The sequence below is a fragment of the Ovis canadensis genome, chromosome 8, assembly GCF_042477335.2.
Source record: "Ovis canadensis isolate MfBH-ARS-UI-01 breed Bighorn chromosome 8, ARS-UI_OviCan_v2, whole genome shotgun sequence".
Classification (NCBI taxonomy): Eukaryota; Metazoa; Chordata; class Mammalia; order Artiodactyla; family Bovidae; genus Ovis; species Ovis canadensis.
Window position 1 is genome coordinate 23,273,255 of NC_091252.1, and position 26,545 is coordinate 23,299,799.

A 26,545-nucleotide genomic window follows, 5' to 3' on the forward strand; every position below is an offset into this window, starting at 1 on the left:
TAACTTCTACTTTTATCAGAAACCACATTACAGTTAGACTTTGCATTTCTGATAGAGAGTGCAGAATAAGCAAAGTCTGATGTGACTAACACTGAAGTAGCACTCCCTTACCTTTTCTGGCATTTTGCAGCTTTCTAAGGCACTTTCACGCCTGCAACACGGGAGACTTGGGTTCAGTCCCTGGGTTGGGAAGATCCGCTGGAGAAGGGAATGGCTACCGACTTCAGTATTCTTGCCTGGAGAATTCCATGGACAGAGGAGTGTGGTGGGCTACAGTCCATTGGGGTCTCAAAGAGTTGGACAGAGCTGAGCAACTAACACTCTCACTTTTTCACTTATTTCACATATGCAAATTAATTTGATACTCTTGACAAATCAGAGAAGACAATATTATTACTTCTATTGTGGAAATGGAGAAAATGGGACAGAGGAAGATGAATCAGCCTACTCAGGATCACTTAGGTGGTAGATAATAGAGGGACCCATCTTTCAGACCTTTTAGTAGAACCAGGACCAGAGGTACTTCTTTTCTTCCTCAAATCAACAGAAAACAGCTACCACGTAAATCGGCACACTCCCATCATCTTGAAGTTAACGTCAGTTTTCTTGCCAAATCACACCTGTATTTTTTCATAATCTCAAGGCCAATTAATCTCATCTTTGCCATTCATTCTTTTTCTTATTAAATTTTTTTTGTCTTTACTCATACCCAAACTGTCTTATGCTTCCTTTTCTCCTTTTTTCCACCTCTGGCCTCTTTGAATCTTTTTCCACTCTAATAGCCATAATTTCTTTGTAAGCACCCCAATCTATATCAACAACTTCCTCACAGAACCATACCTTCACCTTTTTGCCTTGACTGAAACCTGGCATTCCCCTAAGGACATCACTCCCCTTGAGCCCTGACAAACAAAGACTGCTTTTTCTGCCCCCCTTCCAACATGCTGAAGCAATCTGGAAGCAATGTTGGCATTCTCTAGCTTCTAACTGCCAGTCCAGGTGATCCCATTCCTACCTGTGTGCACCTCCCCACCCTCTGCACTCTTCTGAGTGTCATGTTGTAGCACGAAGCGCAGTCACATCATGCTCCAGCTTCTTGGTCACTCCCTTAGATAAACACAGAGCTTCAGCACCTGGCCCACACACGCTGCCAAACTCCCACGTTATCTCAGACAAACCCAGCACCCGTGACTCAAAGCTGCTCAGGCACACAAAGGGACTGCGTGTGCTTCCACTCCTCTTTAACACAACTCATTCCCGTGGCAAAATCCCAACCTGACATCTTCCAGATGCTCTGAAAAACCTAAACTTTAATGACTCTTCACAACTCTGAAAGCACCCGTCCCAGCAACTTTCACTCTCTCCTGACTTCTTAGGGATTTCTGTTCTTGATCTTTCTTCAACACTTTCTGTTGGATTCCCACCTTCACTTCTCTCCTTTCCCAGCATAAACTCCCAAAGCCCATCATATCCCAGAATTGCTTCTGGGCACCTACCATGCCCTCCCTCTATTTTTGCTGTACTGCCAACTAACTTGGTATCGCCTGTGGTTATCTCAGTGGTTAAAGGCACAAGCTAGGGAGTCAGACTTCCTCAATTTCTACCATTTAGTAGTAATTCTATCTTAGACAAATCATTAATTTTTTCAGGGCTTTCAGTTCCTCAGTTGGGAAATAACAATAGAGTACTTAGGACCATTCACAAGTTATTTTGAAGATTAATTGAGATAATGTATGTGAAGTGCTTAGAATAGTGTTATGCCTTACACATAAGTGCTCGAAAATCTTTACTGTTATTACAAATAAACTGCTTGATGCTGCTTCTTAAAAGAATCACATAATCAAATTAATAAGTCCCAATATATGCCCAAATCTGCAAAGCAAAACACAAATCGATAAACATCCCCCTTTTCCACCCCTCTCCCTAGATATTGCCCACTGAAAGGAGACACTTGAGAAAATACCCTTGTAGAGCCTGAGGATCTCTGAGATATGTATTTGTGCTCAGTCATGTCTGACTCTTTGCATCCCCATGAACTATAGCCCACCAGGCTCCTCTGTTCATAGGATTTCCCAGGCAAGAATACTGGAGTGGGTTGCCATTTCCTCCTCCAGGGCATATTCCTGACCCAGGGATCAAACCATGTCTCCTGCATTGACAGGCAGATCCTTTATCACCTGGGAAGCCCAAGGACCTCTGATATCATCATGTTAACTGTCCTCCTCATCAAAGGTAGATGGGATTAACAGACTGGCTAATTTCTTTTATTCTTAGGGCAATAACAGCAAGGATTTCAGGTGACTACTTCCCAGAAGACAGACTAGAAGAAACAGGCATTGACATGAATAGACATCTCACAAAGGAGAAAACATAAATGGCTAAGGAATATGTTAACAGATGCATATCCTCATTAATAGTCAGGAAAATGCAAGTTGGAACTACAATGAAATAACATTGCACATTCCTGAAATTGGCAAAAACTAAGAAATTTAACAGTGTCAGGTGTTGGACAGAATATTGTAATAGGCATATAAATTGTACAGTCACTTTGTGAAACATTGAGAGATTATCTTGTAAAGCCAAATACTTACTCCATAGACTAGCCATTCCACCCCCATGAACCTCTTTCCTGTGGGCCTCAGGACAATTTTCAGAATCAGACAAAACTGCCAGCAACTCTGTCCACTGATAGAATGGATTAAATAGTGATACAGTGGTACATTCACACCAAAGAATATTAAACACACACAGAAATGAAATACAAAAGCAATAACAACATGGCAGAATCTTAGAAACAATGATGAAAAGAAAAAACCACATCTCGAACAAGTAAATAGTATAATGACATTTTACATTTATCGATCCACTTGATTCTTCCAACATTGCTCTCATTTGACAAGTGAGGAACTGATGGCACAGAGAGTTTAAATAGCTTGCTGACAAAGGGAAGTTTCCAGGATCTAGCTAACATTTACTTCGTGCTTACCATACCATGTACTTTCCTGCTGCTGCTGCTGCTAAGTCGCCTCAGTTGTGTCCGACTCTGTGCGACCCCAGAGACGGCAGCCCACCAGGCTCCCCCGTCCCTGGGATTCTCCAGGCAAGAACACTGGAGTGGGTCGCCATTTCCTTCTCCACTGCATGAAAGGGAAAATTGAAAGTGAAGTCGCTCAGTCATGTCTGACTTTCTTAGGTTATTATTTTATGAGAAATGCTCCACGTAACATGTCCTTGATTTTTTTTTTCCCCTGACTAATCTTTCTTCCAAAATCAACCCCTAGAGTTAGGAGTGAAGAACCCAGTTTATCATATGCCTTTGCACTCTTCCCCTAACCCTATCACCAAAGTGCAAACTCACTGGATAGTTGAATTTTTACTTAAATGGTCTTCTGAACTATTTTCTAGATTCCTCACTTGGAAGCAGAGTGTGACTCACTGTCCACACCCTAAAGCCCTGAAGCCTTGAACTTCCCTTTAGTCTATACTTTTCAGAATGACAGTAACTAAGAGGTCTGAAAATGAAGGAATTTTATTCCCAGAAAGCATTCACACACCACCCTGCCCTCCACCCTAGACTTTACATGACACTCCTAAGACCCAAAGGATAGAACTTGAGCAGCTAGAGGAAGGTCATTTCTTCTTGCATCACAATCTTAAGAATGACACTTGTAAACCTGTGACTAAGCACTATATAGCAGGAAGGGGAGGAGAGCCAGGAATCCAAAACCTGTATTTTAATCTCAAGTTCTACTACTTAGCTGTACAGCATTGGGCAAATTCAAATTCTCTGTTGTTCATTTACTTTAGTTATGCGCTTTGTTCAGTCAGCCTTGACAGGCATTTATCGAATGCCTCCTAGGGGCCATGCACACTGCCAAGCATGGCACTCGGACAAGCCCTGGGACTATAGGGATGCATAAGACCTTGTTAGCTACAGACAACCTCCCAGCCATGAAGGAGCTTTCTTTCCAGAGTGAAATCCTGTTATCTTGGCGCCTGAGATGGTTGAGTGTGGGTAACATTAAGCAGAGTGTGGGTAACCTTGTGGTAGAGATGTAGAGACTGGACAACGGTCAGCATACTCTTGTGGTTAAGAGCTTAGCTCTGGGGTCAGTTATAACTAAATGTATCCTGGCTTTAACTCTGATGAACTCTGTGATTTCTGGCAAGTTATGTAACCTCCTGAAGAATCAGTTTACTCATCTCTAAAACAGATAATACTATATATACTATATATACACACACACACACTATATTTTATATATATACTATGATTATACTATATTCAATTTGAGAATCAAATATGATAAATGAATATAAAAGGAGGTTGAGATTCATGATAAATAAATGTTACCTGTCCTCTTCATTCTCCTTTTCATATTATTATTGTTAATAAATCATTTGTTTCTCCATAAGGCACTGTGACAGAGTTTGGAGATTTAGACAGAAGTTGTCCATCGTCTTGCTTGGCTCTAGCTGGAAGATGGTACTTTAGATGGATATTCAGATCTTGTCCCAAGACGGTTCCTGAAAATGTTGACATGTTTTAACAGGATGATTACAGGCCAGTGCAAAGTGAAACTGATCTTGGAGGAGGTTATTTATAAATGTTCTGAAATATGGAAGGAGGTATAATTAATCATAGAATAAGCAAGAGGATGCATTTTAAACTAAGGATGGGTCAGTACATTCTTTGGGGAGATGTTTAAGTGAGTGCAAATCATACTGAATAAATTTGACTTAATCTAAAAAACTGTGGTCCAGAATTATGTCAGAAATGAATGATGAATATGATTATAAATAAATTATAATTAACTTATGTATTAAAAATGCATGTATTTCAAAAGTATAAACTGAGCAAAAAATATTTGCTATGTTTTGTCATTTATGTATATGACAAAGGGCTAGCATTGTGAATATACTAAAGAAATCTTACAAATACATAAGGTGGTGAGTAACTCAGTAGAAAAATGGATAAAAGACTTAGCTTATTTAGGAAAAAAGACATAAATCTGGGCAATATATGTGACCCCAAGGACTGTAGCCCACCAGGTTCCTCTGTCCATGGGGTTTTCCAGGCAAGAATACTGGAATGGGTTGCCATTTTCTTCTCCAGGGGATCTTCCAGACTCAGGGATTGAAACCATGTCTCCTGCATTGGCAGGTGAATCCTTTACCACTGACCCACCTGAGAAGCAAAAATGATCTTACAGATATACAAATTCATATTGCACAAAGTTCTATATGTATGGATGTTCACTAAGAATTATTTGTAAGAACCAAAAAAAAGTTCATTAGTGAATAGCTGTTAAAACAATGACAGACCCATGCAATGTATAATGAGGTAAGTCTACATGTACTGATTAAAAAATGCTGTTCATAGTATATTGTTAAATTAAAAAGGCAAAGAACAGTGTGCATAGTATGGTTCTGTTTAAAAAAAGAAGATACAAACAAAGATATATGCATAGACATGCTCCGGAAGGAAACACAAGGAATTTCTGTGGTGGTTACTTCTAGGGATATAGGAAGGAAATGTTTGCCTTTTACTGAATTCTCTCTGTCCTGTTTGAAAACGTTACCACGAATATGTTTTACTTTTATAATTAAAGGGAGAAACAAAACCTCAGGTTAAAAATTCTAAATAGCAAATGGGAACCATTGCAGTATCTGAAAGTAGGTTTCATTACTAAGTACGTTGCTGCCTTAGAAGAGGAACTTTCCTGTGCAGCTCTCACGTTATTAGTTGATTCCTCCATTCGAGGGAAGCATTTCTACATTTACTTATCGAACCCTTAGCTGTGCTTGCTTTATGTCAGACACTATTTTAAGTGCTCTCATCATGATACAATCATGAGGTGGTGGTTATTATCCCCATAGTGGGGATCAGGAAGCACATAGAGGTTAAAATACTTAACCAGGGTCACAGTGCTAGTAAGCTCTAGAACTAAGATTCAAACCCAAACTGGGTCTAGAGAAGCCATGCCTTAATCCACGCTTTTGTTGCCTTTGGAAGTCTTTAGAAGCTTTGAGTTCTTGCCAGGTAATCTGGTTGTATGATCTGCTGAAAGGAACTTATGTCATGCATAGCCCCCAGCTCTCCTTGGGACACCCCAGGTCCAACCTACCCACATTTCTGACCCTTTGTGGGATCTTAAAGTACTCGTGGAAATCCCACGAACAGAGGAGCCTGGTAGGCTGCAGTCCATGGGGTTGTGAAGAGTCGGACACAACTGAGTGACTTAACTTTCACTTTTCACTTCCTACATTGGAGAAGGAAATGGCAACCCACTCCAGTGTTCTTGCCTGGAGAATCCCAGGGACGGCGGAGCCTGGTGGGCTGCCCTCTAGGGTCGCACAGAGTCGGACACGACTGAAGCGACTTAACTTTCACTTTTCACTTTCCTGCATTGGAGAAGGAAATGGCAACCCACTCCAGTGTTCTTGCCTGGAGAATCCCAGGGAAGGCAGAGCCTGGTGGGCTGCCCTCTATGGGGTCACACAGAGTCGGACACGACTGAAGCGACTTAGCAGCAGCAGCAGCAGCAGCAGGATCTAAGAGAGAAACGCTGTAGGAGAACAAGACTAAGCCCTGCTGGGCATGGAGTAATAACAGGACCTTTTAGCAGCTCTCAAGGTCAACACAATACCTCAACACAGCGTATCTTTGTAGAAATATTCTTACTGTTAATTGGCATCTTCAAAGATGAAAGGGTTGATCTCAGTCAGCTGTTAGGTAAAATGTGGCTGATCCATTAGCCGGTAGAGACTGTTGAACCAAGAAGGACTGCTGTGGAGATTAAAGGCTGAATTGATCGGCTGAATTCCAATGTTTTCAACGTATGTCAAGGTAAGGACGACTTTTTTAGCTGGAGAGACATGAAAAGGGCTGCCTTATCATCCAAGTTTGTTGAATGTGAATGTTCCTTGTAGGTGTTTCTTGTTTATCATTTTCTTCAGTATAATCTCAGACTTGTGTTAAACTCTATCAAGGCTACTTTTTGTAACCCTAAAAGTGGATTGGTTGATGAAATGATGGGTTCTTGTTGATGGGTAAATAGGACACTAAGTTGATCTAATCATCCCTTTTCTTATGCTTTTTGATTGCCCTTCATTCTAACAGGTTGATGTTGAAAGCTTTCTCCACAGGCAGCAGGTTCTCTGGGTGTGCGTGCAGCCATTGGGCATCCCAGCCGGCAAGCTCAATAAGGAAGACCAGTCATTGAGCAGAACTGTTAGAGGCATTTTGGGTGGTTCACTGTTCCTTGAGGATTCTGAAATTGGATGCACAACTCTATGTAAGCAATAAACGTTTTTTCCTTCCTGTGGTTCATTGTGCATTGTGGATGGGTGCCTGGTAAGAGCTATGTCATCCTATAGGACTGCCATGGGCACCAGAATATCCAGGATAGGAACAAAACACATACAGATGGCCAAGGAGGAAATTTATTTAAGACAAGGTCTGGGCACTGGAAAAGGTTTTTTAAAATTATTTTTTTCCTCAAAGATGAGCATCATTTATCCTAAACAGATCTAGGTTTTCAGTGTGAAAAGACTCTCAGGGAAGTGAACCTTCTGGTTATTTTATTAGCAGACCACCTAAACAATGAGACATACTATTACTTCAGGTGGTACCTAGTTTTGTGAAGATCCATAATGGCAGGGACAAATCAAAGTACTTAGAACTAAAGGTTCCCTTCTGGTGATGGAGTAACAGGCTGAGTTCATTGCTGATAACATATGATTTGGTTTTGCCAAATCTTGATCCCGAGCTGTGCTGTTCAACATGGCAGCCACTAACCATATGTGGCTAAATTTAAATTCTTTAAGATTAATTAAATGAAATTAATAAAAATTAAATTTAAAAAATTCAACTCCTCAGTCATCCAAGTCACATTTCAAGTGTTCAACAGTAGTATGGTAGTGGCTACCAAAAAGGACAATGCAAATTCAGGGAACAGTTCGATTGGAGTAGAATGTTCTGTTGAACAGCACTGATCTAGAAAATAAATAGGTCTCAAAAGATAGTCTACCAAAAATCACCATTTGGATGCTTGCTTGGCCACACCAGGGAGATTCTATCTAGTTTTTATTCTGAACCACTAGTTACCTGAAGGATTGATAGAAGGGTGGAGGCAGTATGATTTTAGATTTGGGGTGGACTGTAAAGCCCAATTTTTTCCGTAAAGATAGCCTTCTGTTGGCAGATCACTGTGGACATGGGTCATAGGCGAGTAGGTAGGAGGATGTGGAAAGGTTGGGGCTTACCCTGAATGAGGAGTGTGTGACCTGACTGGGCAGGAGGCAGGGCGCACAGGTACTTTTGACAGTTGCACAAAGGGCGAGCATGGCTGTTTAGTTTCTGGAACTTCCTTTGGTTTCTGACCTCCTTACCTTTCTTTATCTGATTATATAAAATAGGTTAGGCATCTTAAGAAAGTGAACCTCAGCTTTCTTTTCTGGTTTAAGAGATTCTTAATGCCTTCCTCAAAAGGAAAGTATTTCTTTTATTAGTCCTGTTTCATATGCCTCTAAAACTTTAAAAGGATTTAAGGAAAGGGAAATCAAATGAAGGCTGATAATACCTCTCACAAGAGTTCAGGATTTCCCTGGTGGCTTGTCACATGAGGGTGTATCTAAGTCACTTTCGACAGTGGTGAGACATTTGGCTGCCCTCTCCCATCTACGTCTTTTGAGGTTGCCTCATGAACTGAGGAACTGGGAAGGAAAGAACACTGTCTGAGGTCTTCATCTTCAGGGGCTAGGAGACAGGATGTTAAAGAAAATTGATCGGAGGGTAAGGTGTCTCTCGTGGAAGTTAGGAAGTAGGTCAAGAGAGATACTAAAAAGAAAGTCACTATTCAAAGAACAACTAGGATTAAGAACAGAGAAACTAGCAACAGAGCCAGGAGTTGTCTCTAGTAACTGTAACAAGGAGCAGTTTTCGGGAACTGAATAGGAGTGTGGGTACGGGGAACAAAGAGGGAATTTCCAAGGTAGCAATAAAAACATGAGCACTGGACCTTACTTATTTAGTCTTGGTTATTTCACCATCGTCTCACGCAAGTAAAAGCTCCAGCATGCAATAAATACTTGCTGAATGAATCCTCAGGAAAGAAAATCACATTGAATGCATGAATTCCTTTATTGAAAATATTGGGCTAGCACTGCATTACATACACTCAGTATCCATAAATGAAGGGCCACACATGTCTGATTGGACAATACTGTTTTAAATAGAGAACACAGCATCTGAATATGCTCTCACAAGTATAATATCATGGACTAAACTAGGTAAGAGTGAACTATATGCAAAATGACCATTTTGTTAATAGCATATGGTTGCAAATGGCATAAATGGTAAACGTGACCATACTGAGACATTCCTGGAATCTCACACAGGCACATTATGTAACAAGCAGATTAATAAGGTTCAACTGCCAATAAGTTGTTAATAAAGAGTTTATAACAGAACTTGGGTGAAAGTACACCCAGGCTACAGGTTTAAGATTTTATAGCATTCAAAGAAACTTGTATGGAATGTGAGTGGAGTGAAATAATTGTTGATCTGACAGGAGGCCACATGGTAATTTGTTCTCTTTTATAAATAGTCTAAAGTAAGAGAATAAGCTAGAGGGAGTATTCCGCCAGCTTAAAGCCAACATTCTAAGCACTGTTTACATTTTTTAAATGCAGGTCTATAAACTACTACTTTCTATTAATTTTTCCTTTCAAAGATCACTGGGAATGTAATTTATGACAGACAACTTTCTCAGCTTTGGCTATTACTTGACTTTTTTTTCCATTAGCAGTCTTTGGCTTTTGTAAAAGTTTGACAATCAATAATATTTGTTAAAATTTTAATAAGGTTTTATTATTAACTTTCATAAAAGAGTGTTTAATGATATGAAAGTGAGTTGATATTTAAAAACTGCTTTTTACTTTTTTTTCTGATTGTGGTATAAATGCATTTCTTGGCATTGAATTTTTTTCAAATAAAAGAGTGTAGAAACCAAGACAATTGGGATAATGGACACTTTTCATTTGATATAAAATATACAGAAATTAAAACATTCAGTCTCATTTAAAACAGAGGCCTGTTAATGTAAAAACTTGGGGAAAATTATGCAAAAAAAATCTAATAAAAATACAATTTCTGTTACTAACACATGAGAGTTTATAAGAAGCAAAACATTTCTTTTCAAAGGCAGGGTTCTAAATCCAGGATCATAAAAGTATACATTACTGTAAATATCAATTTATGACTGTGAGAAATGGCTTATTCTTCTTTACACAATTATGTTCAGAGTAAATAACTAAAAATGTATCTTTTCAATGACAAAAATGGAAAGATGGCCTACAACAGTCAAATCAATAAACATTGATAATGAGTTTTTAAAAATTCAGAATTGTGTGTGTGTATATATGTGTGTGTGTGTATATATGTGTGTGTGTATATATGTGTGTGTATATATATGTGTGTGTATATATATGGACATTAAGCAGCACATACATATACAGATCACCCTAAACAATCAGGGCAAAAAAAATTTAATATAAAACTGTATAAATCAAATGGATTTGTTGCCAAGACAGCACAAAATGTATACATTTCTTTACTTCAAGATTTGACACATTAAAAGAAAAAAATTGCCAACACATTTCAAACAATATACTAGAAATAATAAATAAAACAGTTTTAAAAAATCATATATTCCCTTTAAGTGCTATGCACTTTCAATTTTTCTAAATGAGACTAAACTTTTCAATGGCAAACAAGAGTATGCTGTACATTTTGGTAATGAAAATTATGTTGATAAATATACAAGGAATGTATATACTTCTACAGTATTTTCTTTTTCACAGTTACCAAAAATAAAAATTGCATTCAACTCACATCTATAAATATTCTGACTCCTCACTCTATGGGTTTGAAGAAAGTGAGAGTATAAAGTCTTTCAACGATCTGAACTTCAAATTCTTTCTTCATCGTCTGCCTTCCACATGTACCCTTCAGAATCTCTCTGCAATGTAGTTGCGCTCTGAGATGATGGCAGAAAGAAAGCACTATGATGGGATGAGGCAGTCTGGGCTGGGGCTTCGTCTTCCAGCTAGCTTTAGCAGGGCTGACTGAACCCAGTCTTTTTAAATGTTCTATTTTAAGGCAGTCTAAATTTCACTCGAATGTCCATACCTCGAGGTCTTGAACTATGAAGTCTTCCTTTTTGGAAAGAATATCATTATTAAAAGTGCTGCAGGAGTTGCTTCGTCCATGGTATAAGTCGGCGTCTAACCATAAGCCAAATCGTCCCCTAAAAAAGGTTAAAAAAGCAAAATGGTGAAAACATCTCAACTTTATGTACACGCAGAAATGTACACACACAGAAATGTCCTCCCTTGTCCCAACTTCTTTCTGTAATGCTATAGTCAAAACCCGAAACTGCTTATAAAACATTTCCTCTATTTCATTTAAATGACCTGTCTTTCAGGTGGTCCCTCATTTGGACACATAAATAAGTCATTTTATCTTCAATTCTTAGTGTCGTGTGTTAGACCACACTGTCCTAAATAATCGGCTAACTACACATGGACTAACTACGAGCAGCTGACACCACAGTTTCAGTTACCTGGATTGAAACAGACCCACTCTGGTCAAGTAGTAAATTAATAACAACAACAAAAACCTTACCCTCCACCACCAAGTTCCAAAGAACTTATGTCTCCATTGATAAAGTATGAGTTTTCTCCACTCCACTTGAAGACCTTAGGTAGAAACAGAAGACAAAGAGAGATCAGACATTTCAATCTGGAGAATTAGTAAAGAGAGAGGGGACCACCCATAGGCTGAGGAAGCTTCTGACTTCTAGACCTTTCCTACACCAGGATGAGCTCTCCGAAGTGGTTATGAGGCAGGAAAGATCGCTCGCACACATGTTGGCTCTGACCTGCAATTCCACCCTGGATCTCAGAAGTTCATGCAAAAGTTCCCAAGGCCCAGGAAGGGAACCAAGTGGTTTCTATGCTGTGGTCATGAAGTGCTGAGCAGGCTAGAGTGAGGCCAAGTGAGGTTATGGGATGGGACATCTACCACTCCGACCACAGCCCCCAACCTCCAGCTCCACCCACCCTCCTGACACCACGACACTAGGCTGTCAGTATTCCTTCCATCCAGGTACCTTGAAATGGGGGCTAAATGTGTAGAGAAAAGTTTCGCCTGTGCCATAATAGTGATCACTGAACTTGAAAGGATGAGTCGCATATGCTCCAAAGATCTGTCAAAAGAAAACAGAAATGTTAGCAGCTTTCAAATACAAACCTCTCGAAGAAAGCCCTTCTGAAATATTTTAGCATAATCCTTTTCTGAGGTCTCATTATATCTCTTTCAGCAAGATAATTATGAACAGCATTACTAAGTCAGAGTTTCTAAGTAAAAAAGACCACCAACCAACAAATAGAATGTTCCTGGTTCTTATCAGTACCCAAGGGGCTCAGAGAACTTATAGGTCAAAGGTCAGCAATTGCTTCAATTTAAAAAGACTTCCAAAGTCCACTGTAGAGACAAAGTCTTCCAGTGAATACAGGCAGCACACTGGAATATTAAACAACTACAGCATACACCTTGCTCACAGAAATGAGTGGTTGACACAGTGAGGGCCTGTCTCTGATGTGTTTTATAAGTAGAATCATGGTCAGATATTTCCCCAGAGAAAATAAATTTCCCTCCCCCTTGATTCGTAGAAATGAATTTTCAATATGCTTAATAGAACTGTATCCTTGACGTGACTGATCCAATACTTAGTTCAAAAGGACTTTTAAGAAAAAAGCAACAATTCCATAATACTATGGGCTTTCAAGGTGCTTTAGATGTATCTGAATCAATGATTTTGTCTATTTTTTCTTTTGGGGGTTGGAAGAAGCAGTGTTTTCAGAATGACCATCCCACTGCTTCAGCCTCTTATCCTCCTCAGGTCCCAACCAGTACCTGCAGGGGTGAAGACTGGTAAAAATGAGCATACATATTCTGGAAATGTCCCTAGGTGATTCTGATATATCTTCTCCAAATTCCACTTGAGAAACAAAGCTTCAAATGGAGTCTATCTGGAAAATGTCTTATAATTCTTCAAAATAATTTAAATCTGATTATTATCATCATGGAATCTCTGCTTCAGTTCCTAGCTCCTTGAAATACTAAAAATTAGGCAGAGTAGAAGTCTCAAAACTCTTTCTAACCCATGTTCCTCATACCAAAATCTCTCCTTAGAGCTACTAAGAACAAAGAAAAAACAGTAACAAATCTTCTTAGCAACCACAGAAATTTGTTTAAGCACTGGAGATAGGATGATACTAAGAAATGACTGTTAATTTTTTGGATATACAGCATTATGGTTATGTAAGAAAACATTCATTTTATTTTTTATATTAATTTATTTAGAAAGAAGTTATATAATATGTACATAATTGTATTGTTGGGTCGATAGCATCTAAAAATTTAATATATTTGACAATAATAGAACAAAGGAATCCACGGAGGGGAAGGAAGATAGCCAGAAGTGGTAAAAGGAAGGTTAATATGACAAAACCTATAAATGCGTAATTGCTCTCTTTCTTCTCTCAGCTTTCTTAGTAGATAAAAATTGCACAGCTATATAAATAACAGTTTATTTGTTGACTTTGTAATATATATCAATGTTATGCCATAAAATTACTACAAAAAGTGGAAAGATAGAATATAGGAGTAACATTTCTATACCTCACTGGAATTAAGTTAGTATAAATCAGGCTCTGTTACCTGATGACTGCTCTATTATTTTCCATATTGCCTTGTGGCATAAACTACTCCATGGTAATTCTCTCTCAATTACATTTAGGCCCCTTTGCCACAGTAGTTTTCCTTGGCCAGTCTGTAATTTATCCTGACTCCAGGAAGGCTCTCCTCAGCTGTCTCTCGCCCTGGTTCTCTCTGGAAGGTCTATAGCTTAGTCTGCTGCCTTCAGGGAGCCACTAACCTCCTCTTAATTGTTTACTACCACATTTTTATTGTTTTCTAGAGGAGCCTGGTGGGCTGCAGTCCATGGGGTCACTAAGAGTCGGACACGACTGAGCGACTTCACTTTCACTTTTCACTTTCATGCGTTGGAGAAGGAAATGGCAACCCACTCCAGTGTTCTTGCCTGGAGAATCCCAGGGACAGGGAGCCTGGTGGGCTGCCGTCTATGGGGTCGACTGAAGAGACTTAGCAGCAGCAGCAGCAGCAGACTTCCCTTTAGCTTGAACTTCCCCCACGTTCTTCTAAATGATGTCAGGTCTTTTGGGGAGAGCTTCTGAGCTGTATGTTTTATGGTCTGCCCATTCACCTGGAGCTGGGAGCTATAGACTCGGCTTTGGAACTGGGAGAGGTGGATAGTGGTTCGCTTTTCTCAAAGGTACAGTCCTGCTTTATGAGCACAGTGCTGGGCAGGGGCAGTAGCAACTAGTCTTGGCTCCCCTCTCCTACCTGTAACTTCTGCTCTGTGCTGAAGCAAGGGCAGTGGAGACCCCTGTATTCTCAGCCTGCTGTGCTGAAGGTAGACCAACCGTCCCCTAAGGGGAAGAGCGCCGCCTACCTCCAGGCCGCCCTTAGCTGCAATTCAGCCTCTGAAGCTGAATGGTGGGTAGGGGATAAGAAATGCTGAGGACCTGCCTGGGAGCTGGGGGTGATGGATCCTCATCTTCCTGTCCATGCAAGCCCAGAACGAAGCCTGTGTCTGAACAGGGACTGGGGTCGGGGGGCAGGGGGGCCGGGAACAAGTGCCACAGAATCCCACTGTTATTACCGAGATTTATCAGATATTCTTTAAATGAATTTTCACTTGCCATATGCCCTTAGGACAATATCCAGAGACTAAGTGATTATTGCTTTTATAATTCCCATCAGTAATGGCTGTTTCACTGGGGATTGGTTCTGTAGAACTCCTCATGCCTGCCAGTCTGCATATGTAATGCTTTTATATTAGAATTGTATGTGGTTCATTTCCAGATAAATGTACAGATGTTGTGTTATCATGTTCCCAAACAGTGGAGCTGCATCCTTCCTTGCCTTGGGGGTAGATGGGATGGGGAAAGCAGAGTTAGTGTCCAGCTGCCTTCAAACAACACAAATGCTTTCAGTAAGATAACACCTCAGAGACAAATAGTGTAATCTTCAGGACTAGGCAGACATCCATTACATACCTTCTGATAGGAAGCTGAGTAAAATCATGCACCATCAAAACCTGCTCTGTGAGGCCAACAGATTTCCCAACAAGTTTGCTATCTATTCGTAACCTAACAGGAGAACTAATCTATACGTACAGTGCAGGTTTGTGTATAGTCTAACACCATCTAGCTCTATCTCATCTAAAACGTAGCACCTAACTTTGCAAACATTTCACTAAATCTCCAAGTAAATTCCATTTAAAATCTTTGTTGTTATTATTAAATTTTTTTTACCTTGCCTCTCTCTACTATTCAGCTTGGACTATGATTAAATAAAGTGTTCTCAATCTGTAAATAACAGTAGTAACAGTGATAATAGCTGAACCATTCCCCACAACTCTTAATCTATAATTATACTGTAACCTACTCACAGGAAAGATCACAGTCGAGACAGACGGTGCCTTTAGTACCGCAACCACTCATTTTTCCCAAGACAAATTATGACAGCAAATATCTATTTCCCCTAAACTGATCCTAATTATATGGCTTCTCAGCAAGCTCCTCAATGTTTAATAGTGCCCCACACCTAACAGACACTCATGCATTTTCTGAATGGATGCATAAATAAATGGTTGTCAAGTAAACCCTGCTTCCAAATGCCAGAAATAGAGAATAATGATATCTACATCTTAGAAGAGCAAAGAAATTTCTTCTTGCTATAATACAGGCCAAATTGAAATGCTCCTGAAAGATGAAAAAGCAGACTTGAAAGATTTCTTCCTTTTGTAATGCAGAAGTTGGCCTGGATGGTGTAGAAAGGAAACCCGGACAGATTCCACCCAAACTCCCAGCTGACTGAGCCGAGAATTATTAGTGTAGGGTAGATGGGAGTAATATCTATTAATAGATTTCATCAGGGCCTCCAAGACCAAGAGGGATGAAACAGAGATGAAAATGAGAGAGATGAAAGTGTAATGAGCAATGGCCCAGAGCATTTTCTCCTGTTTTGTAACAACTGGGCCCATAAGGTACAACACATCCCGTGCCTAACTGGCTCTCCATCTCAGGAGCTATGTGGACAAGGTTGGTGGGCACTACCTCAGCCACCTGAAAAGAATTCTGGGATGGCACTGAAACTTCTTTCTGAAACTATCTCCAAATCTCGACTTGAATTCTTCCAACTTCTCCAGTTTCAGCTTGCAGGATATCCCTGTAGCTTCCTACTCTATGATGAGAACAGGGGAAAATGATGTGACTGTACTTGGAGACATGCTCCATTTTCGTTTTTAGAGATGCATTCTGAAGTAACTAGGGGTAAAACAACATAATAATTGGGGATTTACTTCAATTCTTCAGGAAAGAAAAGAACCAAGTGTCTGTGGCAAAATCCTGCTAACTGTGCAGTCTGCTGATGGGAGTTCATTGTATCTGTCTCTCTCCTGTCATGCAGGTTTGAGAAACTTCATTGAAAAAATGTTTCTCTATAAGAGGAACAAGCCTCACCTGATTATCCATATCTTTGATGACCAATAGGACAGGACTGTCTAGTGCTGCTGACTTCCGGTAGAGAGTTTTCAAGCTGGTCCCATGCTCTAGCGTGCTGTACGCGAGTCTCCATGGATAGCCCTGCACCCTTGCTGGAAGGCGTCGGGCCAGCTGTGAATCCAAGGATGGAGATGTAAATATACAGGCTGCCTGAAAATCATCACGCATGAACTTGTAGCACCAAACAGATGCCTGTGGCTCAAACTCAAAAATCACATGACTTTCCACATTGTTCCCCTTTACTCTAGCAAGTACTTGCCACTATAAACTGGGAAGGCAAAACCATCATTGCTTGACATTGTTTACCTTGGCAGGAATGCTCCCCAGAGCATGTCCTCCCTCTCAGGGATGGTGCTGAAGGGTTACTGTGCCACTATACATTTGCAGATAGAGCACCGAGCTTGATTAAGAGGTATGAGTTAGAGTCACGCTGTCTTCTGTACACTTCAGCCTTTCTTTCACTGAGTATTTTACCAGCTGATCTTTCTAAACATGCCAAGGCTCAGAGCTGTTGCTGACAACTGAAGAGTCTCACCAAACTGAGCACAAGAAAGCATGGGTATTTTATGCCAGTAATCAGACGGAGTTTGTCCTCCTTGCACTTGTATTTGTCCCTAACTTTAATATTTAACTTGATTTTGGCTGTCATAGGGCTTCCCAGGTGGTGCTAGTGGTAAAGAACCCACTTGGCAATGCAGAAGACGTAAGGGATGCAGGTTTGATCCCTGGGTCAGGAAGATCCCCTGGAGGAGGGCATGGCAACCCACTCCAGTATTCTTGCCTAGAGAATCCCATGGACAGAGAAGCCTGGAGGGTTACAGTCCATAGGATCGCACACAACTGAAGTGACTTAGCACAGTAGCTGTCATAAATATCAATAATGCATATCTTTTAAAAAATACAAACAACGGAGGCTATGAAAGATGTTGAGGTCCTCAAAATGCTTGGCGTAGTTCTAGAATCAGCATGAACTCCGTAACTGCTTGGTCAAGTCACTTAGCTTTACGGGCCATCACAGATGCTTTTATAAATTGAGGGGCTTGAACTTGGTGATTCTTTAAGGTCTCTGAATTTCAGTTTCTAAGCTGATTGATGGGGGAAGTACAAGAGGTTCCCTTCCTAAAGTTCAAACTCAAGCACATAGTATTTCATGAAAACATAATTAAGAGATGCTCAGGAAATAGAAACTAAACAAAACAAAACAAAACTAAGAGAAAGGAAAGTTTTTCCTAGTAGTAATAGATGGTTTTCATAAAGCAAGTTAAGTGTACTTGCTATGTGACGTTTACTGAGCCTGATCAATTAAAACCATCGGAACCCTTTTAAAATATGTTAGGACTATAATAGGACACTTTACACGTTATTCTGAAGACAAGAAATGGTTTTTTGCTCAGGTCTCAGGAAATGGATGTTGGCCAAGTCCTCCTTCTCCCAAGAGGGTGGCAGGGACACTGTCTTTCTGAAACAGGGGGCCTTGGTCAGGCTGCTGGGGTTTTCCTTTGAATCTGGACTCACTCTCCACCCCAAGTGAGAAGAGCAAATGGTCTCGAGGTTTGGAAGGCCCCCACCCTCATCCCCAGGGAGCACACACCTGCTCGATGTGCATGTTCTCCAGAAGCGCGCTGTGGGGCTGCAGGGTCGGCAGGGCGGCCTCGTCCTCATCTTCGTAGTAGCTGCACGTGCTCTTCCTGCGTTTTGCCTCCTCGACCGTGATGATCTGAAACAGAGAAGCCAGGTAAACCAAGAAAAATGATATTCTGGCTTTTCCTTCACCTGCTATTAACAAAAAGGACCTCAGGTACACGACTGCCTGTAACCAGTAGGTTTAGCAGCGGGACATAAACTGAGCCAAGACTCTTGGGGGGAACGGCTAATTATAATCTCGATTTCAGAGAAAATGCAGAATTTAACACAGAGTGGCTGCAACACTTAATATGTACAAATTAAGTCACAAGTTTTCCAGTCTTGTTACTCTCGGCCATCAGGTAAGAGTTATGTATAATTTCACAAGTGATTCATACCTTTGAAATGCCCTGAATGATTCTCCATTAGCCTGCATCTAAATTTGAATTATTAAGGGAGTAATTAGAGATCATACTATGAGTAAGTCTTCTATAAATAGGGAAATTGGGAAGATTAAGAATAGCTTTTTAATCAAGACTCCTAACGTTTCCTCTCAAGGCCAGGCACATAGCAACCAACAAGCAATCACAGCAACACCGAATGATAACATCTATGGAAAATAACAAAACAAAGAGGCATCAAGCTTTAGTCTAGATTGTAATTCTGTTATGATTCTTTATGGACAGTTCAGAAGCCATCAAAGTAGTATTTCCTTCAAAGCTGAAAACAGAAGCACGATGTTGGTACACACCATTGATTTCATCGTAAATACACTTGTCAAGTACCAGGTTCGAATCTTTTCGCCTTCTGCTTCTCTGAAAATCTGGATAAGTCACCAAATTATTTTGAAATTGAAGGGTATAGAGAGAAAGTAACTAATATACTAAAATACCTGAGTACAATGGAATGATTTTTGCATTATAGAGAAAAAGCACTTACGTTACCTTAGTGAAAAGTTGCCCGATAGTGACTACTTAGTTTCCAGAATGCTGTCACCTGAGCCTGATTTACAGGTAAGGAAATTGGCCCTTAAATTTTTACCGTTTTCTAAGGGGTATTTACTTAAAGAACACACTGTCAAAGAATCACAAATTCAGCATTTTAAATGTGTTAAGTAAAGCACATGTTTGGGGGGGGGGGACCTCTGCATTTAACACAAGTACAAAATGGGGCTGCAGAATGAAAAAATAAAGTGTGGAATTTTGACTCCAAAGGGAAGGGGCAAACCACACCGGTGTCTCTCTCCAAAGTGAATAAAAGACCTGCTCTGGCGGAGAGAGCAGCCTGATCCTTTCTAAATAGAAAGCGTTTCAAAACATCTGAGTGGCAGAGCGCAGAGGGTCCACGGGCACCTGATAAGCTATCAGGACTCCAACATACCTTCACAAAAGGCTCTTGGTCCGGTCTGGCACAATAGAAAATCTGAATGTCTGGAGGCAGTCTTCGGACTCGCATTGTGAAGGGGTGGGAACTGCCTGCTTGCTCTCTGAAGGGAACAGGTTTTTTGCCTGTCTGCCTCCACAGCACTGTTAGAGCCACGAGGAGCTACAACTGCTTATGTAGTATCTAGTTTCCTGCATGATTGAGTTTCTGTTTCCCTTAGGAGAGCGTTCAATATTTCTCCAGGAACACACCCAAATTAGGATTTCGAGCAAACACACACTTCCTGTTAGGCATAGCTGTGAGGCTGTAAAATGACACTTTCACCTTTGAAACGCTGGTGGTTTCCTAACAGCACAACAAAACCTCATTGTTGCGCGTTTTTTTTTCCCCCTTCTTCATCTTGTACTTTTCTTCCCAACTGTCCTCCGGCTGCCTGAGCTAGCTTTTTCTAGCCCTGCCTTCTCAGATTTTTTTTTCCTGCATCTTCTCTGAAGGGAAATCTCCATTTTAAAACTTTGAGTGTGCTCGCTGACATCAGTTTGAATCTCAAAGGAAAGATGAAAAGGAGGCTTTACCGGAGGTAGGTTCATTACATTTAGAACAACAGCGTTTCACTTCAAGACCCTGTCTGTTGAGTATGAGAGACGTCAGAGGAAGGAAGAACATCTGGTTTATATGAAGCTGAGAAAAACGTTACTTTAGATTCAGTTTTTCAAAAGAGTCGGCCAAGTAATATTTACCTTTTAACCTTTCAAAATATTAATCTTAATGACAAATAAGCATGATGAGTCTTCCTCTACTGCCCAGAGCAGATTTCTAGGGGTTGGAGAGAAATGCAGATCACTATTGGATCAATTTTCAAGGATCTTTCTGTGAGTTTTCCAGGTCAAAAATGGCCTTTTGGTACCGCTGGGGGATTGAGTGCCGCTACACAGATCATCCCAGGGGTCATGAGGCTGTGGAGGATATTTGGTGACCAGTCTCAGGTTGGCCAGAACTTATTCTCAGTGCAAGAGTCTGGACACAATCTAGGGCAGAAGCGCTTGGACTCTGCGCCAGTGAGCTGGCATACCCTTCAGTGCCTGGCGCTTCGTGACAGCTAACATTTGCTGAGTGCTTTCTCTATGACCCCAGTGCAAGCTGCTTTGCAAGGCGTGACACAAGCAATTACAATATATCATTTGTTCGCTTTTCAAATTAGCAGAAGTTTTGAGAAAGGAAGAACAGTTAATAAAGCTTTCTGTTAGCAGAAGCACAGTGAGAAGGGTATGCCTCACATTTCTGGCAAACTGTCATTATATACAAAATTAGGAGACTTAAAAAAGTAATGCCCTTATGCTAAGTAATTTCACTTTCAGGAAATTAGGAAAAGAGTCAGAGTTACACATCATCTCATCCTTGTGAAAAACTTGAATGAATACGATTTCTACAAGTGGCGGAATTGTTAAATTTTGATTGAGGTTTAAAATATGTAACCATTAAAACAAGGCTTCAAAATCTTTAAATATGATACAATTCTCACAAGATGTCAGGTAAGAAAAGCCAGATACCAAACTATACATAAAAATGATCTCATTTTGCAAAAATAAAAAGACTCACTCTCCCTACCCTTACCCCCTAGAAAACACTCTATGATAGAAAGAGTTTAAAAAATGTACAAAAGTGTTGTGTGGTTAGATATTATTTTTAAAATGTGCAGCATTGTACTTTTCTATAGCTTTCAAATTTAATATAATAAGCAGGTATTTTATAAAACTAGGGAATAATGCTTATTTGAAGAGCTTGGTATGGAGGGTGGACTAATGGTTGGGTTGGCTGGAGGTGCCCTTGAAAGGGTGCAGACAGCTTACTAGGGCGGTGGGCCCCACCCCACATGAGATCAGAATCAACAGACTCTAACTGGAGATGACTGAGGATGAAAGAGAAGAATCTGGGATGATATTTAGGCTTCTGACTTGGGGCACCACTAATTAAGATGAGAAGGCATGAGGACAAGCATGTTTGGGGGAAAGATGACAGGACTTTGGACATGCTGAGGATCAGACACCCGTTAGGGGAGTGAAGCTTCCTCTTCCCACCCACAGAGGAGAAGGAATGGGACGCCAGGGGCCCGGCTTTAAGGTAATGCTAGTAAGCCGAGTCTGCTCCTGCATGGGAAGGAGCCAGGACAGCTCAATTCTTCACTTCATTGTACTTTTGGACTTTCTTGTCCATGTGGCAAGAAACCGGGAGAACAGTCCAGTCACCTCTGTCTCCAGGTATCTCTTCTTTCCATGTGCCCCAAGTGTTAACAAGAGCACTAGGGTCTTGGAAGAGGCCACCCCATTTCTTCCTCCTTCTCCATCCCTCCTTTTCTTCCTCTTCCACCACAGGTCTAGAGACACACCTTCTAGAGGGATGAGCGCTCTCTTTTATCCTGCTCAGTGGCTCAGCCTGAGAGGCTCACTCAAGCCCACTCGACTCTAGCCCGGGAAGCAGACTTCTCTCTCTCCGCATGCCTCCTCAGCGCCTTTTCCTCTGTGTGCTGGAGGGCACGGCCACTGCTCCCACTGGACTTGTCAGGAGCTGAGATTCAAGGTTGGGATTAGTGGAAAGAGGCAGAATAGGCCTAAACGAGGGCTGCTTCAGTTCAAGATATCCAGACCTAGTCAGGAAAGGATTGAATTCCCAAAACAATTGAAACCCTCTCTCCAGGCCTCCATACTGGGGCAAGAGACCACACATAGCCTCTACAAGAAAATATACCTTTCCTAGCTCTGCTTCTTCTCGGCACATATCTCATGGGGGCCTCTTGGGCCTCATGGTTAGGTGAGGAGGACAGGAATTGATGTTCCCTGATGCCTTAGCCAGAATGCCAGTGTCACGCCATCTCTGCCTCGTGGAGACCCAGGGGTCCCTGTGGGGCCTCTATGTGCTTGGCAGCTTGGAAAGAAAGAAGCGTGTGAAGCAGACATGTGGGATCCGCAGCATAAATCTCAAAAGCTGATGAGCTCATCCAAGGAAGATGTAATAGATGAGAAGAGAAAAAGAGTCAGAGATAAACCCTTGGGGAACACCATGAGAAAACGAACAAGCAAAGTATATTTGGGGGACTTCCCTGGTGGCCTTGTGGTTAAGAATCTGCCTTCCAATGCAGGGGACGTGGGTTTGATCCCTGGTTGGGGAGCTAGGATCCCGCTTATCCCAGGGCAACTAAGCCCACGAGCCACAACTACTGAGCTCGCGTGCCACAGCTAAGACCTGATGCAGCTAAATATAAATAAATATATTTTTAAAAATGTACTCAGAAAGACTGGCCAGGGATAGAAATAAAACAAAACAAAACAGAGATGATAAGAAAAGCCAAAGAGAAGGAGAGTCTAACAGGCTTGTGCTGTGCTAAAATTGCTTCAGTCGTGTCTGACGCTTTGTGACCGCATGAACTATAGCCCGTCAGACTCCTCTATCCCTGGGATTCTCAAGGCAAGAATACTAGAGTGGGTTGCCGTGCCCTCCTCCAGGGCATCTTCCCTGCCAAGGAATCGAACTTGAGTTTCTCGCATCTCCTGCACTGGCAGGCGGGTTCTTTACCACTAGTGCCACCTGGGAAACCCTATTTTTAATCAATGGTTTCAAACAAGAAGGAGCAATGCGAAGGCAAACATGCAAACAAGCCAAGTGCGGGGCCACAGACCGCAGTGCTGGGAACCGTGGGCTGAGGGAGCAGAGGAGGAGTACTCGACTGAAAGCCTCGCAGCGGTGACCGCCGAGCTGGGGCGGTGAAGGGTGACAGGAGCTTGCTGTGTGTGTGCATGCACCGCGGGGCTGGGAGTGAGTAAATGAGAAAGGGATGGTGAGGCAAACACACACACGGAAGGACCCGGCGTGTCAGAGGAGTCAGAGCCAAGGGGCCAGCCTCTCCACCCTGCACCGCCCCTGTCTCACAGAGCACCAGTCTTGGAAGATCTGACAGTCGCTTGATGAACCTGCATCCAGGTTGGGAGTGTTGCTGGAGAAACCTCATCGCCCGCCACCCCCCACCGCAGGCTGATGCCAGACCCCACCGGGGCCTTCAGTAGCAGGCAGCCATCCTCCTGCAGTTCGTCAGCTGGCATTACTCCTGGTTTCTATAGCTCCTACTCAGACCTTCTCTGTATTCCTCCAAGTCCTCCCTTCTTCACTTCTAGGAGATGCCCCCTTCTGCTGTTACCAAGAAATCATCAAATGAGCAATACCACGACTTACATAATACTGCCACTGAATCTGCATTCTGTTCTCACACGCCCTATTCCTTTCTGCTGCCTGAACACCTAAGACCAATCCTATCCCCACCCCTACATTCCCTGCCAATTCTCAGGGATCCAGTCCCTGGCTTATGCCCTCTCTTATTTTATCTTCTGAACCCTCTACTCTACCATTCCTGCTGATCTCTTCTGAAAGGTTAAAGCCTCTCTCACGAGAAGGAAAACCTCCCCCCCTCACATTCGCTCCCAGCTTTCCATCTCATTTTTATTCTCCAAAAGCAAATTTGAGTGGTTGGCCCACATCCACTAGCTCCATTCACTCACCCTGGATACATTCACTGAATGTTAGAAGATACATTTTGAAGCTGCCACTTTAATGAATCTGCTTTTTTGCTGAAGTCACTGACTACTACCTCCTTGGTTTTAGATCTAAAAGACAAACCTTAGTTCTTTCCTGTTGACTAATCCCTGGGATCAGAACACAGAGCATTTTTTTTACTAAACCTAATCTTCTTGCTATGCTCCTTATCACAATGAAGGGCTGGTACCTCGATCCTTCCAGTTTCCATTCTAAAAACCTAAAAATCTAAAGAGATCAATCTTGACATCTTTCTTACTTTCCACATGTAATTAACTACTCACAAAATCCTCTTTCTCCTCCTATCTTTCAAAAGCGCTGTTTCCTCAGTCATCACTGTCATTCTTTCAGGCACTGCGCGCTCTCAACAGTGACTACTGCAAGAGCTTCCTAGAGTGTCTTCAAGTGTTGTCCAATTCCAATCAACCGCACACCTGCCGGCAAGAGCAGGCTCTCCAAAATGCGTGTCTCTGTTTAGTTCTCCACGCTCAAAACAGCTCAGTGCCTTTCTACTGCCCTTAGGAAAATAGCCAAACTCTTCAAGCAGTTCATAGGTCCTCTGTGACCTGCCATTTCATTATCTCCAGCTTCATTTCTTGCCACTCCCTCAGCTTTGCACTCTATGAACCAGCCACACTGAACTCTTTATTAGTCCATCAAAAGCCGCACACTCTTTGCTTCTCCCTTGGGTCATTCCTCTGCACAGCAGACTTTTCTCTCTGGCCAGAACATGTTCTGTGTCCCACTTCCACCCCAGCTGCCTGTCCCCCCACTTCTGATCTCAGCTCAGATTACTCCTCCTGGGTCACTTCCTTGGATCCCCTAGCTCCATTCCGGTGTCTGGGTACACGCTTCCATAGCCTGTGGCACCTCGCCTATAACGGCAATTACCTCACTATATTGTAATGATTCTTTACCAACTGAGCTATCAGGGCTTCCCTCATAGCTCAGTTGGTAAAGAATCCCCCTGCAATGCGGGAGACCCTGGTTTGATTCCTGGGTCGGGAAGATCTGCTGGAGAAGGGATAGGCTACCGAACCCAGTATTCTTAGGCTTCCCTTGTGGCTCAGCTGGTAAAGAATCCGCCTGCAATGTGGGAGACCTGGGTTCAATCCCTGGGTCGGGAAGATCCCCTGGAGAAGGGAAAGGCTACCCCCTCCAGTATTCTGGCCTGGAGAATTCCATGGACTACACAGTCCATGGGGTCGCAAAGAGTCGGACACGACTAAGCAACTTTCACTTCACTTCACTATTGTAATGATGTATCCATACTCCTTGATCGTAAATTCTACTTAGCCCATCCATTGTGCTCCTAACATGAGAAGGGCTTGCTAAGTGCTCAAAAAAAAAAAAAAAAGAATGGTTTTTCAGGCCAAATTAAGAAGCTTGACTTTCATCATGTACATAATGGGGACCCTGCAGCAGTTTCAAAAAAGAGAAGTGAAATAACTGGCTGGTAGATGTGGTGATAGTGTCTTCCTAATACACAAAACTAGTTTCAAACAGAGGAAGAAGGCTTTCCCTCATAGGATTTCCAAGGCGCACAAGAAATCTTAACTTCTTGCCAGCCAAAAAGTGCTTGGATTTTGGACACGAGAATATTTTGTTTGTGCCTTGTACTTTAAGGACGACAGTCTAACCCTCTTGAGCCTCACCTCCCAGCTCTTGGTGGTTGGCTCACTGAAGAAGTTGTCGATCATAGTCAGCTCTTCTTTCTCCACCACCACAAAGCCTTGCTCTTTGGCGTCTTTCCCATAGACGTCAGGAGACCATTGGACAAAGAACGTGTACAAGTGATCCACCCTGAAAAACACGTTTGCCATAGGGGTTAACACCAAATCTACTTTCCTGGCAGGCACGAGTAGGAACTTGGGCACGTACGACTCTCCTTTTCCTGCTTAGCAAGTCCATGTTGCTACTTGGGAAATCTCCCATGTTGAAGACAGTCTCTACTTGTGCATTCCAAATTTGGAAAATAAGTCAATAAATGCAAGCAAAAGTCCACAGACACTGAGCAAATGTCCTTCAATCTGAGGAAAAGATCAAGAGATGGAACTTAAAGGTAGAAAACACAATGAAATATTTACACCAAAATTGTTTTTCTTCATTGGATCCTCATTTATTGAATATCTGTATTCACAGGGGAAAAATTAACCTGAAACTTTAGATGGGAACAAAGCAATATTCCAGTGGGTCTTTATGTAGACTGAAACATTATTATACCTTAATTTTAATAAAA

General features: G+C 41.8%; 1 protein-coding gene and 1 long non-coding RNA gene across 6 annotated transcripts in view; both read right to left on the reverse strand.

Moving 5' to 3' along the window:
* Positions 1 to 687: 687 nt before the first annotated feature.
* Positions 688 to 8,054, reverse strand: LOC138445233 (uncharacterized). The gene is made up of 3 exons (XR_011258763.1): positions 6,686 to 8,054; positions 4,355 to 4,527; positions 688 to 3,137 (listed from the first exon to the last, which is right to left on the reverse strand). It is a non-coding gene; the product is annotated as an uncharacterized lncRNA (long non-coding RNA).
* Positions 8,055 to 9,126: 1,072 nt separating this feature from the next.
* The window catches only part of NCOA7 (nuclear receptor coactivator 7), a 157,417-nt gene continuing 139,998 nt past the window's right edge, over positions 9,127 to 26,545 (reverse strand). For 4 of the 5 annotated variants that reach the window (XM_069599034.1, XM_069599033.1, XM_069599036.1 and 1 more), the window contains 6 exons: positions 25,962 to 26,109; positions 18,311 to 18,436; positions 16,678 to 16,830; positions 12,177 to 12,272; positions 11,690 to 11,763; positions 9,127 to 11,312 (listed from right to left, as the gene is read on the reverse strand). In XM_069599034.1, coding sequence (XP_069455135.1) covers positions 11,177 to 11,312; positions 11,690 to 11,763; positions 12,177 to 12,272; positions 16,678 to 16,830; positions 18,311 to 18,436; positions 25,962 to 26,109 — 733 coding nt within the window. In that variant the 3' untranslated portion in view covers positions 9,127 to 11,176. Of the gene's footprint in view, positions 11,313 to 11,689; positions 11,764 to 12,176; positions 12,273 to 16,677; positions 16,831 to 18,310; positions 18,437 to 19,722; positions 20,363 to 25,961; positions 26,110 to 26,545 lie in introns of those variants that run through there. The other variant, XM_069599037.1, reaches the window with a different exon arrangement.